General features: G+C 42.9%; 1 protein-coding gene across 1 annotated transcript in view; it reads right to left on the bottom strand.

Moving 5' to 3' along the window:
- The window catches only part of SYNPO2L (synaptopodin 2 like), a 40,332-nt gene that overhangs the window by 11,587 nt on the left and 13,678 nt on the right, over positions 1–15,067 (bottom strand). The window contains exon 3 of the mRNA XM_039360015.1: positions 10,697–11,340. Within this exon, the coding sequence (XP_039215949.1) occupies positions 10,697–11,340 (644 nt within the window). The remainder of the gene's footprint in view (positions 1–10,696; positions 11,341–15,067) is intronic.

Here is a 15,067-nt window from a genome sequence, read left to right as displayed (position 1 = left end):
GGCTCTTTTATGACTCGTGGACTTGAACTCCCAGAATTCCTTTCCCCTCAGCATGGCTGGCTCAGGAATTCTGAGAGTTGAAGTCCACGAGTCATAAAAGAGCCAAGGTTGCCTACCCTTGGTCTAGTGTGACTAAGAGAGTGCATATTAGTTGAACAACAAACGAATACAACGCAAATCCTTTTAATATATGCATGCTTTCCAAATATTAATAAATGACATAACGGCTAAAAAAAATGATGGGATCAAAATGAACTTTATGCTAACAAGATAATTTGGTATTTATTTGTTCGTGTTCACAGAGCTTTAGAGTAGCTGTAAAATCATAAAAATGTGAGCTGGTTTTGGCCAATGGTTCATATATATGGCATCTAAATAAGATACTGCAAAGTTCTTTATGACCATTTTCAGCTTAAGCATTTAAGCATTTCCCTCTTTAGCAGATAGATATAGAAAGCACCCTATGCCTGTCTCCAACTTTCATATCTATCCTCTACTACAGGGGTCCTCAACCTTTACAACTTTAAGACTTGTGGACTTCAACTTCCAGAATTCCTTGCTGGCTGAGGAATTCTGGGAGTTGAAGTCCACAAGTCTTAAAGTTGCCAAGGTTGAGGACCCCTGCTCTAGTACTTAGCAATGCCTCTTTTGATAGAAAGACAGAGGGAGAGATTAGCCTCAACATTTATTGTTCAGAGTGGCATTAGGAAAATGTTCTGAGAAAGAACCTGGATATGCGGCATATAAGGACATAAGTTATATAATGTAGGGCCAAATTCAGTTTATATAAATGTAGACAAAAATTACTGGGATTTGGAAAACAGTTCCTCGTTCCCAAGATTGCAGTAATCAAAACAGCCAAATCTTTCAGGGTAATCTCAGAGTAAGAGTTCCCCCATTTTCATTTGCCATTTCAGAATGAAATGGTTGGAACAGTGAAGGTGGCTAAGTGAGTAGAATTCTTGGACTTTGGGACGGTGCCTCAAATTTAGAAATAAAGGACAAAATTTGAACTCAGCCAAAAATAATTTTGAAAAGCCTATTTAATTTCCCTGCGTTTATAGTAAGTAACATTCCATGCATGCTCAGTTTTCAAATATAATCTAGCTTTAATCCCAATTTTAGAAAAATGGCCTTTGTCAAAAAGAGATCATGGAATTGCACTCCTATTGATTATTCTAGACCAGTGGTTCTCAACCTTTTTAATGCCGCGACCCCCAACTGGTCGTAAATTGAGGACTACTCAACCGGTCGTAAGTCGAGGACTACTCAACTGGTGCAGCACCGTTTGCAGAATGGGACTTTTGGTGGGCTCAGCAGGGCAGAGACAGCCTGGACAATTCCTATTTGCTTTTGAAAGCCAATAGAATTAGACTCTATTCAAGAGAGTCTATTCTATTGGCTTTCAAAAGCCAATAGAATAAAAGGGAGTAGCACAGCTAAGGAAAAGGGGGAAAAAATGGCGGACTGTGTTGTTTGGCGACCCCCGTGAAATGGTCATTCGACCCCAAATGGGGTCCCGACCCACAGGTTGAGAACCACTGTTCTAGACTTCTCTATAGTTTTTTATGCTATTGAAATAACCCTGTAGGCTCATTTTATTAAAATGTCATTTCTGCTTGATCCTATTTACAAGTACGCCGTGAGATCTTATGGATTTTCACTAGGATAGGCATTCATTTCAAACTGATAGTAAGCTATTGGGAAGGAACAGTGCACAAGATGAGGCAAGATGCTACTAGCATGCTGATGACTCAGCATGTAGAAGATTCTCTGATTTAGGAGAGACGACAATCTATTCTTGCTCTATGATTGAATGAGCAGGTAGATAATTTGGGGGTATTTTCTGATCTCATTGAAAGTCCAAATGTGTCAGCTTTGTTCTAGCTCTGCTGTTGTACTCACTGTAGCATTCGTGTACAGAAATAGTCTAACAAGTACTGGTAATATGTTTTTAGGATCTTTGCAATGTGTTTTATGTAGGATGGCCGTGACTATACGTACTTTTGTTGGCAGAATGATATCTCTGGTTTTTACTATTCATTAAACTAGACATACCCAGTTCCAGCAACCGTTCCTTATATGTTTTAGCCTCCAGTCCCCTAATCATCTTTGTTGCTCTTCTCTGTACTCTTTCTTCACCAGGGTCCTTCTGTTTGCTATTCATTCTGCACGATCTATTGTTTTACTATACAGTTTTTATGTCTGTGGTTCTCATTCAACTTTTACGTGCTGTCTGAGAAGACTAACTTTCACTTCCAATTCATATAAGAAAGTAAGCAGGAGTATTTTTTTTCTGTTGACAAAAAAAAAATCATTCTTGACAGAGCACACATTACAGCTGTATTCCTATCAGTGTTAACATGTCATTTTTTTTCCATCAGATTTCAGGGCAACCAATGATGGCAGGGATTGCAGGCACAAAGCCGGTTGGCTGTCTTTTTGTCAAATTTCAGAACCAACTGTTTAAAACAACTGGCTAAGCCGTCCCTCTCCCTTTAGGACAAAAGGATGCCATTTTCCGTTCTTAACACATGTTTAGCCATGTTCCAGTCACAGTAGATTGCTACATTGGCAGGGTGGGGGAATGGAGTTGAGGGAATCAAATTATTTCTAATTCTTCTACCTTTGCTTGTATTGTGGGCAGAAGCAACCCAGTGGAGCACAAGACAAGAAACCCTACACTTATCACGCAGATTGGATTCATACAACATGGTTGGATATGATGTGGTCGGATAATTTATAGTTTGTTGCATGAATAGAACCAGCAAAGCGAGAGCCAGCATGCTTAGCGGTGAAGGTTTTAAACCAGTGGTTCTCAACCTGTGGGTCGGGACCCCATTTGGGGTCGAATGACCATTTCACGGGGGTCGCCAAACAACGCAGTCCGCCATTTTTTCCCCTTTTCCCTAGCTGTCCTACTCCCTCTTATTGGTGGCCACACCCACTTGGGGGTCACCACAACATGGGGAACTGTATTATGGGGTCACGGCATTAGAAAGGTTGAGAACCACTGTTTTAAACCAAGATAGGAGATCTCTGTTGAAATGTCTTCCCAGCTATGAAAGTTCTCTGAGGGAATCTGGAATGATCCCTTTATCTCAGCCCATGTGGGATAGAGCTGGACCAGGAGCATGGAGACTGAGATTTTAATCCACTCTGGGTAATTTTGCATCAATCCTTTCTTCTCAGTCTGACTTATCTCCCTCAGATATTGGTGTGTCTGTGTGTGTTGGGGGGGGGACAAGAGGGGGGCTGCTTTGAGCTCCTGGAAGAAATACAACTAGACATCTCTTTCCAGTCAGAGATCTAATGAACTGGACTGCTGGTGTGTGTGGAAAGCTTTATAAAAATTCATTTTTTATATAAAAATATTTTCCAAATGTTTTTGAAACATTAATCAGAGAGAAATCACTTAGGGAATGCAGTGTGTCCTTTCCTGACTGAAAGTTTCCAAGAAAAGGCTGGACAAATGTCAACGTGGATGCTTTGAAGAGAGGTAGTCTATCTTAGCAAAGATAATGCATACTGTATATATACTACTCCCAAGTTGATGGGAAATGCCGAATTATTAAAGCAAGCTGAAATTGTACTTCATAGTTTAAAAGAGATTGAAAAGAAATGAAAATGAGTTAAAATTAGACCCGGGTGATTTAATTTCCTGATAGCTTGCTAGGAGTTTCAGTTACTTTCAAGGGAGTCTATTTATCTCTTTTGAATAATGTGCAGCCATGACATGAATGCTGGGCAAGGCATGCTCAGCTGTTCTTTTCCATCTGATTGTCCTATGTTCTGCATCATAGCTTATTTTCATAAGTGGAGTCAGTACAGTGGGATGTACCTCAGAAAAGCAAGACATATCATATATGGCATTTCTAAGGATACGGAAGAAGTGCCGTATTCAGGACCATAGGGCAATCAAAAGCCGCAAGTTGATTTTAACGTAACTATTCTATCACCTGTTTCAAAAATGTTTTTTTTTTCTGAAAAACAAGCATCTAGAACAGTGGTTCTCAACCTGTGGGTCGGGACCCCATTTGGGGTTGAACGACCATTTCACGGGGGTTGCCAAACAACGCAGTCCGCCATTTTTTCCCCCCTTTTCCTTGGCTGTGCTACTCCCTTTTATTCTATTGGCTTTTGAAAGCCAATAGAATAGACTCTCTTGAATAGAGTCTAATTCTATTGGCTTTCAAAAGCCAATAGGATTGTCCAGGCTGTCTCTGCCCTGCTGAGCCCGCCAAAAGTCCCATTCTGCAAACGGTGCTGCACCAGTTGAGTAGTCCTCGACTTACGACCGGTTGAGTAGTCCTCGACTTACGACCGGTTGAGTAGTCCTCGACTTACGACCGGTTGGGGGTCGCAGCATTAAAAAGGTTGAGAACCACTGATCTAGAACTTATTATATAAATTAAAATTTGAATAAATAAGCAGATGACAGCCGACTCACAACTTAGGTGTAAAACAAAAAAAAATCTAGGCTGATCTTCATAATAATATAATGAGCAAGGCAAAACTATTATTACCAGCTCTGCGAAAAAAGGCACGCAAGGTAGAGAAAAAGAAACATAAAAATTAAAAAAAGATTGAATTACCAAAGGGTCTGTATATTCAGTTTTAACCTAGAAATAAGTGCAGTTTGAGTAGGACCAGTTTGGATACCGCATTTAAATTTTTGAGGACGTGTTATTGATACCAATATAAAATAGCTGCCAAGATAAGTCTGCTAAATCACAAGCATACATTTGCAAAGACTGAAAAACAATTTGCCAAATAATTTTGGGGGCCTAGGCCATGGTTTTCCCAGTTGCAATGTATGGCTGTGAAAGCTGCACCATAAGAAAGGCTGAGCGCCAAAGAATGGAGGCCTTTGAACTATGATGCTGGAGAAGACTTCTGCGAGTCCCTTGGACTGCAAGGCGATCAAACTGGTCAGTCCTAGAGGAGATCAACCCCGACTGCTCTTTAGAAGGCCAGATCCTGAAGTTGAAACTCAAGTACTTTGGCCACCTAATGAGAAGGAAGGACTCACTGGAGAAAAGCCTAATGCTTGGAAAGATTGAGGGCAATAAAAGAAGGGGACGACAGAATGAGGTGGCTGGATGGAGTCACTGAAGCAGTAGGCATGAGCTTAAATGGACTCCAGAAGATTGTAGAGGACAGGAAGGCCTGGAGGAACGTTGTCCATGGGGTTGCGATGGGTCGGACACGACTTTGCAACTGACAACAAAGTTTAATGAAGAGAAGGACGAGGAGGGACATGATAGCAGTGTTCCAATATCTCAGGGGCTGCCCCAAAGAAGAGGGAGTCAAGCTATTTTCCAAAGCGCCTGAAGGCAGGACAAGAAGCAACGGATGGAAACTAATCAAGGAGAGAAGCAACCTAGTACTAAGGAAAAACTTCCTGACAGTGAGAACAATTAACCAGTGGATCAACCTGCCTCCAGAAGCTGTGAATGCTCCAACACTGGAGGTTTTTAAGAAGAGACTGGACAGCCATTTGTCCAAAATTGTATAGGGTTTCCTGCCTGAGCAGGGGGTTAGATTAATGACCTCCAAGGTCCCTTCCAACTTTATTATTATTGTTATTGTTAAGTACAGTATGTTGGATGATTTGGTTATATAGAAAAAAATGTAGGTTGAATTGCAAAACAAATGCATGAAGGAAAAGTAGTAGGTAAATGAGATGATCAGGAAAGTCATGGATGAATCTTCAAAAAGGAAAAAGTAAAAAGTTTCAAGAATAAAAAATTATGTATGAATCAGTACATGAGCACAGTCGAAAGAAGATAGTTTGCAAAACAGAAAAGTATGGACAAAGGTAACTAATGTTTTTGGTGTAAACTTGATTTTAATTATATTTTGTTTTCTCTTATTTCCTGCCCTTTAAATGTTTTTGCTCACTATTTCTTGCTTTTTTTCTGTGCTTTGCACAGTTGCTTTTGCTTATTCAGAATAGTTTGCCTAAATGTATATAAATCTCATGGGATACTAGAAAATTGTTGAGCTATTAATAATGTGGCCAAGCATCTTATATGCAACCTCTGTGTATTGTTACTTAGGTGCCACAGAGTCAAGATCCCAAATACTCACATTTGACCTGTTTCTGGCAATATTTTTTTTTATGTTTTAACAACCTTCCAATATGCTTCCATCTACTTTATCCAGTGGATTCTTCAGCTTTTACTTCCTTGAAGCTTCTCAAGCACGTTAATTTTTTCTAGTCTAACATCTGTTCATATAATGAGTGAAAATATGCACCATTTTGCTGACTAATCATTACCAAAACAGAAAAAAAAAATCAGCTTTTATTTAATATTCTTGAATCCTTAGTAACCCTGTCCAAATCCAGAAGTGTTTATCTTCTTTCTTTCATTGTTTCTTAATGACCAGCTTTCAGAGTTATAAATTACCACTGGAAAGATCATTGCTTTAACACTTTAACACTGACTGTAGCTGATTATTTTCTCTGTCACTGCCTTTCTTCTAGAGTTCGTATCCTCTCTAGTTTTACAGCATACTGTCTGTTTTTATCTACTTCCGCTGTCCAAAAACTCAAAACTTTGTACTATGTTCATTTCTTTGCAATCAGCTGTGAGTTCACTAAGTGGGCACAACGACATTCCTTCAGTCTTCTTAATATTTAACATTAGCCTGGATTTTTAATTTTTAATTTTTACTTCCTTATTTGCTCTTTCAATCTTCCTTACTTGCAGCTAATAAACTATATAATCTAGGGATGGCATGATATGATACGACCTCACTTCCATTTCTATTCTCAATCACTGTTTTTTTTTTCCAAAGCAGCTTCTTGTTCTGGGACAAATTTTACCGTTGGTATGAATTAAGGAGAACTGCTCAGATCTCAAGTTAATGATAGGATTGAAATATATATATATATAACTGTACATATAATTGTATAACATAGAAGGATGAGGCTTATATAGAGGTTAAGAATGATGTATTAAGTTTTTGTACCACGAGAAACAAACTGTTAGGAATACTTACTCTGGAATGTCACGCTTGTCCATTTTTGTTTTAATTGTATTATAAATAAAAAAACTTTTTAATAATAATAAAAAAGAAATAAGCTATTGATTATTTACATAAATAAATCTTTTATAGAAAAATGCCATAAACCTCAATTGACTTCTTCTAAGGAAAGTAATCCAGGCAGTGGTGGTAGTAGTGGTGTGTGTTTGTGTGTGTGTGTGTGAAGATTGGCAAGTGATATTCATTCTTTTTATGTATCTTTGTTTTCTCCGCCCTTCAACCATTTTCTTCTCTATTCTCCATATGTATTACTAACTAACCAGAGAAATGGGGGGAAAGCTAGCAAGATAAGAAAGCTGCCGAGACTAAAACCATTAATTCCCCTGCTTAGAGCTGTTAAATAGAAACAAACTAAATAAAGTATTTATCATCATCTCAAGGCCAGGAGCGATAAACAAGACTTTTAAGAAAAGAAATGAAAGCAAAGTGAAAATACATTCGGCAGAACGAAGTGTGAACTAATACTTTTTGCAAGGATCAGCAGAGGTATCATGACCCACAGAATGTAAGATGGCAATAAGGTGTGGGAAGATTTCTGTATAAACTGCTTTTTGGAATCTCTCATCTCCTTTGCATTGACCTAACAAGTAAAGGAGAAGGGCACTCTCTGTTTTTTGTCCTTGTTTTCACTTTTCTTCCTTTTTGCTAGGTCTGATATGTGCAGAAGAATGGGGAATGAGTATGCTTGCAGAATAGGTGCTAAATAAATAAATAAATTCCCTATTGTTGGGAAATATAGTACTTAAAAAAAACCTTAATGTCATCTGTAATAACCATATAATGCTACCTCATCAAAATCCTTTTGGTTCAGACATTATCCCCATTTCCTATAAATTGACTTTTTTAAAAAAAATATAGATTAGAACATAAATAAATAACTATATTAAGCTCTTTCAGACAACCTTTACTATTTTTAATAAAACAGAGTTAGCAGATCTTTCAGTGTCCCCTAGCTGGTAGCCAGCATGGGTTTGTTAAAAACAGATCATGCCAAACTAATCTTATTTCATTCTTTGATAAAGTGGCCAAATTAGTAGACCAGCGAAACGCTGTGGACATAGTATAGTTAGATTTCAGTAAGGCATTCAACAAAGTAGATCACAATCTACTGCTTGGTAAGCTAGAAAAAGGTGGAATAGACAATATCATCACCAGATGGATTTGTAGCTGGCTGACAAATCGTACTCAACGAGTAGTCCTCAATGGTACTACATCCACATAGAGAGCAGTAAGTAGTGGGGTACCACAAGGCTCCATCTTAGGCCCAGTACTCTTCAATATCTTCATCAATGACTTAAATGGGGGAATAGAAGGGGAACTCATCAAATTTGCAGATGACACTAAACTGGCAGGAATAGCCAATACCTCAGAAGACCAGCTCAGGATTCAAAAAAATCTTGACAAACTTGAACAAGGGGCCCTATCCAACAAAATGAGTTTTAATGTGGAGAAAAGCAAAGTTTTACATTTAAGCAGGAAAAACAAAAGGTATAAGTACAGATTAGGTGAGACCTGGCTCAAAAACAGTAACTGTGAGAGGGTCCTTAGAGTCCTAGTGGACGATCACTTGACTATGAGCCAGCAGAGTACAGCAGCAGCCAAAAAAGCTAATACAATCCTGGGTTGTATAAACAGAGGCATAGAATCAAGATTACGTGAAGTATTAGTACTGCTTAAAAAATCCTACTAAGACTACACCTGGAGTACTGCAACCAATTTTGGTCACCATATCACAAAAAAGATGTTGAGACTTTGGACAAAGTTCAGAGAAGAGCAACTAAGATGATCAAAGGCCTGGAGATTAAAATATATGAAGAAGGGCTGCAGGACTTGGGTTTGGCTAATCTAAAGAAAAGAAGAAATAGGGGAGACATGATAGCAGTGTTCCAGTGTCTGAGGGGCTGCCAAAAAGAAGAGGGGGGTCAAACTATTCTCCAAATCACCAGAGGGCAGGACAAGAAACAATGGCTGGAAACTGACCAAAGGAAAAGCAATCTCCAAGGACCCTTCCAGCTCTATTCTATTTTATTTAGTGCAATTAAGCAAAAAGACTATAATCCTAGTCATCTGAATCCAGCCTTTGTTCTGAAACGTTGATACATTTATCACTGCTTCTTGAAACATTGCTTCCAACTAATTGCACATTTTTGAAATAGCGTTAGAATTATTTTAAAATATCTGCATTTCCCTACTCCTCCTTAATTTTATTCTCTTGTCTTCCACTTGTTTTTTTTTTATGATTGGAAATAGTACACAAATTAAACAGCGGGCTAACATGGAAGTTCATGATTTACACATGAAGAGAAGGCACAACATTATAATTAGATGTTCATGATCTAATTAAAATGCTTATTTGGGCCAAGAGAGACTGGACAGCTCTTTCTCTGGAATAGTATAGGGGTCCTGCTAGAAAAGGGAATTGAACTAGACGATTTCCAAGGTACCCTATAATCCTATTATTCTATGTTTTAGAGTCGAGGCCAGAGGTAGGCAACCTTGGCTCTTTTATGACTCATGGACTTCAACTCCCAGAATTCCTGAGCCAGCATGGCTCAGCTTGGAAACCTCTCCCTTTCCCCTCAGCGTGGCTGGCTCAGGAATTCTGGGAGTTGAAGTCCACGAGTCATAAAAGAGCCAAGGTTGCCTACCCCTGGTCTAGACTATGCTAAAAAAAGTCAAGGTGGCCACAATAGTGCAGTCAACACTCTATGCCAGTGGTTCTCAACCTTTTTAATGCCGCGACCCCCAACCGGTCGTAAGTCGAGGACTACTCAACCGGTCATAAGTCGAGGACTACTCAACTGGTGCAGCACCGTTTGCAGAATGGGACTTTTGGCGGGCTCAGCAGGGCAGAGACAGCCTGGACAATTCCTATTGGCTTTTGAAAGCCAATAGAATTAGACTCTATTCAAGAGAGTCTATTCTATGGCTTTCAAAAGCCAATAGAATAAAAGGGAGTAGCACAGCTAAGGAAAAGGGGGGAAAAATGGCAGACTGCGTTGTTTGGCGACCCCCATGAAATGGTCGTTCGACCCCAAATGGGGTCCCGACCCACAGGTTGAGAACCACTGATTTGGAGTCTAGACCAGAGGTAGGAAATCTTGACTCTTTTATGACTCATGGACTTCAACTCCCAGAATTCCTGAGCCAGCATGGCTCAGCTTGGAAACCTCTCTCTTTCCCCTCAGCATGGCTGGATCAGGAAGTCTGGGAGTTGAAGTCCACAAGTCATAAAAGAGCCAAGGTTGCCTACCTCTGGCCTAGGCCTAGGCTGCTTTATGACATGTGGACTTCAACTCCCAGAATTCCTGAGCCAGCATGGCTCAGCGTGGAAACCTCTCTCTTTCCCCTCAGCGTGGCTGGCTCAGGAATTCTGGGAGTTGAAGTCCATGAGTCATGAAAGAGCCAAGGTTTCCTATCCCTGGTCTAGACTATGCTAAAAAAAGTCAAGGTGGCCACAATAGTGCAGTCAACACCCTATGCTGAACCATAGGTAGACATTTCATTTTAGCTAGTGTAGCGTTTCCATTTCCTGAACCGTAGGTAGACACCCATGGTTCAGAAATGGAAACTATATACAACCTAAAATGACATTTTTACAAAAAGCATTAGTAGGGGAAAAACAGCACTGCAGAAGACCTACTGGCTTGCTTCGCTTTCTCCACATAGCTGGTAGTCAGATCTTCATCGACGGGGTGCTCCACAGGGCCTATCATGGGGATCAAGTGCCGCTCTGCTCGAATTGTCCTCGTTGCATGCGGCAGGAGCATGGCTTCGGCGGCTGCCTCTGTCTCTTCAGATAGGAACGGGTGAAGCAAAACGTCACGCTCTGAGACAGGTGCATCAGCGAGGTTCTCTGTGTGAAATACAATCTCCCTCTTCGCCACTCCGCCAAGGCCTTCTCCTTCTCCCGCTGGGGCCACCACTTCAGGCGTGCTGTCATAGCCGCTCTGCTCAGAGACTTCATCCTGTGGCTCACCCACTTTGTTGTTTGAGCCCCCAGGTGGGGAACGGGGAGTCTTCTTGCGAGCTCGCCGATGCTTTTCATGGGTGATGTTGTCGGCATCGCTATCCGTCTCAGCGTAGTACGCTTCACTGTCTGGGGGGGAGGTCACGTTCTCCAAGCGCTGCTGCTGGGGTTGCTCAGCTTCTGGGGCGCTTTGGGGGCCTCCTGTTTCAGAAGTGTGTCCCTGGGAGGCGCGGTTTAGTGGAGAAACAAGTGAGGCAGCTTGCTTAGGAGAAAGGGAGCGCAGTAATCTTGCCTCAGACAGATCTCCGGTTGTTGCCCTGGAGAGACCAGAAAAGGAAGAGAATTTTAGTCAGTTATATAGGTTACAAGATCCAGTTCTGATCCATTATTATTATTATTTTGTATCTTTTCATCCTACCGGCCACTGGGATGAAAGTGTAAGGATTCCCTTTTTTGACATTCCACCTTTGATACTTTCCAGAGTTGGTTAGATTGGGTTCTCCAGCTGCCCTCACTTTTGAGATCCTTTTCTATGAATCCCTGGGCCCTCTGCTGTCCATCTTGATTAATTACTTGTGTTATATATTGATATTAAGGGTTAATGTGTTTTGATTTAAATGTGTCTCCAACTGTTTTGGAGGGAAAGTTAAGTTTAAGTTTGAGTGGGAAAACGGCTTATGATTTGATTGGTCGCCACCTAGAGGCGGCGAGTATAAATAGCTGTCATTCTGTTGATTAAGTTCAGTTCTGTCTCCGCTGCAATAAATCATATTGTATTAGACCAGTCTGGTTAATGCCTCCAAAAAACCCACTACACAATAACTTGGATGAGCACTGATAAATCCCTTGCTAAAAGCTCTTGTGGAACAGCTTCTCTGTTGCTTCTCATAACTTCCATGTAATATTGTACAAGTAGTTCTAGACCAGTGGTTCTCAACCTTTTTAATGCCGCGACCCCCAACCGATCGTAAGTCGAGGACTACTCAACTGGTGCAGCACTGCTTGCAGAATGGGACTTTTGGCGGGCTCAGCGGGGCAGAGACAGCCTGGACAATTCCTATTGGCTTTTGAAAGCCAATAGAATTAGACTCTATTCAAGAGAGTCTATTCTATTGGCTTTCAAAAGCCAATAGAATAAAAGGGAGTAGCACAGCTAAGGAAAAGGGGGAAAAAATGGCGGACTGCATTGTTTGGCGACCCCCGTGAAATGGTCGTTCGACCCCAAATGGGGTCCCGACCCACAGGTTGAGAACCACTGGTCTAGACTTACAACTGTTCATTTAGTGACTGTTCAAAAGTTACAATGGCACTGAAAAATGGGACTTATGACCTTTGCAGCATCCCCATCATCGTGTGATCAGAATTCAGACGCTTGGCAATTGGTTAATATTTATGACTGTTGCTATGTCCCGGGGTCACGTGATCCTCTTTTGCGACATTCTGACGAGTAAAATCAGTGGGGAAACCAGATGCCCTTAACGACTGGGTTACTAACTTATCACCTTCAATGTGTCACTGATCAAGGGTGGCAAGAAAGGTCATAAAATGGAGCAAAATTCACTTAACAAATGTCTCACTTAACCAGAGAAATGTTGGGCTCAATTGTGGAAGTAATTACCTCCTTCCAGCATAGCTTATATTGCAGAATTGGCCACATGCCATACCATGATTAACAGACATTTGTAATGTTGCCATGGACCTTCCATGGATATTGGGGAGAGGGGGGGGGGAGAGAAAGAGACAGACAAAGAATGTGTGGCTAGAGCAGAATTTGTTTGAAATAGAATCGCTCTTCTCGGCTTTGCTGCTAGGAACTTCCGCGACTCACCAGCTGTACCAATTTTACGTTGGCAGCTGCCGGCTTGAATGACGCCACACCTCTTCTCATTCCCTGTTTGTTTCTTACTTAATCACTTGATCAGCTGCGTCACCTGCAAGGCTCCTTTTCCTATGATTGCTAACTTTCCACAAGAGCTTTTAGCAAGGGCTTTATCAAATATGTTTAAAAGTAATGTTCAGGATATGTATTAGATTATGCAATACATCTTCATCTCAAAGATTTTTAACGATTTGCTGAGACAGAACACCGACAGGGACCTACTAATCCCCCACAAGCAATATTGAGGTGGCCATGCCCCCCAGTCTGCCGTGACCACCGCAGCCACACCCACCCAGTGGGCCACGCAGAATGGGAAGTTTAGGCACTGACCTTTGGCCATGCCCCCTTTGCCCCCAGCCATCTACTTCAGCTGATTTACAGCCATCTTTCCTCCTCTGCTGGTTCTCCCTCCGCCATTCTCCAAAGCCAATGGGCCCCTGCCCTCCACCTCTTGACCTTTGTTCCTACCTATTCGCCCTGACACTGTTTGACCCGGGCCTTTGGTTGCACAGGACAAATAGCCCCCAGCCAATTGGGGGGCAGCAATGGCACAGGGGGTGACCAAGGGGGTTGTGAGGGGGCAGCATGCAATACGATCTGTGGCAGGCTGGGAGAGAGAGCAAGAGGTATGGTGGCGCATAGCTGCTGGAGTTGGGGAGATGGGGAAGGGAGATGGCGCAAAGCTGGTGGTGCTATGGGGAGGAAAGGTGATGGCGTGTGGCTGCTGGAATTGGGGGAACAGCAGTGGTGGGATTCCAATTTGTGAGCAACCGGTTCTCTGTGTGGATGTCACTTCCAGAAGTCCATTCTGGGCCTGGGCAACAAAAAATTAGCGACCGGTTCTGCCAAAGTGGTGCGAACTGGCTGAATCCCACCACTGGGGAAAGGTGATGGCATGCAGCTATTGGTATTGGGGGGAAAGGTGACAGTGTGAGGCTGATGGTGCTGCAGGAGGGAAGGGTGATGATGCTAGGTTGGGGGGGAGCAGCTGAACTGCCCGTTCGGCATCAGGCAGGAGTCCAGGCGCAGAGGCAACAGCGGGATGGTGGTGATCAAAATGAGAAACTGCACCTGATCCTGCCAGCCTGATGCCAAATGGGAAGTTGGGCTGCCCCCCCTCACATCTGCTTCCCCCCCAATGCCAGCAGCCTCGCGCTGTCATCTTCCTCCCCCCAGTGCCTGGAGATTTGTGCCATCATTTTCCCCCTCGCCAGCAGCTTCATACTGTCTCCCTTCCCCCCATGCAGTGCCACCAGCCTCATGCTGTCACCGTTCACTCCCTGACTCCAGCAGCCATGTGCCATCACCTTTCGGGGGCCCCCCACGCCAGCAGCCTCATGCCATCTCCCTTCCCTCCGCTGACACCTGCAGCCTCAAGCCGTCTTCCTTCCCCTGCCATCACCTGCAACCTCGCCCCCATCACCTTTCTCCCCCAATGCCTGCAACCTCGCCCCATCACCTTTCTCCCCCAATGCCTGCAGCCTTGCACCATCTCCCTTCCCCCAACAGCAGCAGCCACATGCCATCCCCTTTCCCCCAATGCCTGCAGCCTCGAACTATTTCCTTTTCCCTCGCAGTGCCACCAACCTCACATTATTACCATTTGCCCCAGTGGCCGTGCATCCACTGCACCTCTTTCCCTTCCTTCCCCAGCTTGCCACCGATTGTATTGCATGCTGCCCCCTCATAGCTCCCTCGGTCAGCCCCCCAGTACTCCTGATTGGCTGGGTGCTATTTGTCCCGTGCAGCCAAAGGCCTGGGTCAAACAGTATCAGGGCTACTGGGCAGGGACTAAAGAGCCAGGGGCCCAAAGGCTTTGGAGAATGGCCGAGGGAAGGCCATCAGAGGAGGAAGATTGGCTGTAAATCAGCTGAGGCTGGGGCAAAGTGGGTGTGGCCAAGGGTTGGTGCCTAAACGTCCTAGACCTGAATGCTTGAATGCATCAGAGTCTCATAGATCTCATTCTGGTATGAATGTTTCAACAAAATATGTATAATCAGTTGTTGTTGTTGTTAGTTGCGAAGTCATGTCCGACCCATCGCGACTCCATGGACAATGTTCCTCCAGGCCTTCCTGTCCTCTACCATCTTCTGGAGTCCATTTAAGCTCAAACAACTGGTTCTATTATATGATGCAGGCCTGGGCTTCCGAGGCCTAGAACGGAC

Source organism: Crotalus tigris, unplaced genomic scaffold (genome assembly GCF_016545835.1).
Source record: "Crotalus tigris isolate CLP2741 ecotype Arizona unplaced genomic scaffold, ASM1654583v1 scf7180000019147.1630427, whole genome shotgun sequence".
NCBI classification, from domain to species: domain Eukaryota; kingdom Metazoa; phylum Chordata; class Lepidosauria; order Squamata; family Viperidae; genus Crotalus; species Crotalus tigris.
This window is presented reverse-complemented; position numbering and strand designations above follow the sequence as displayed.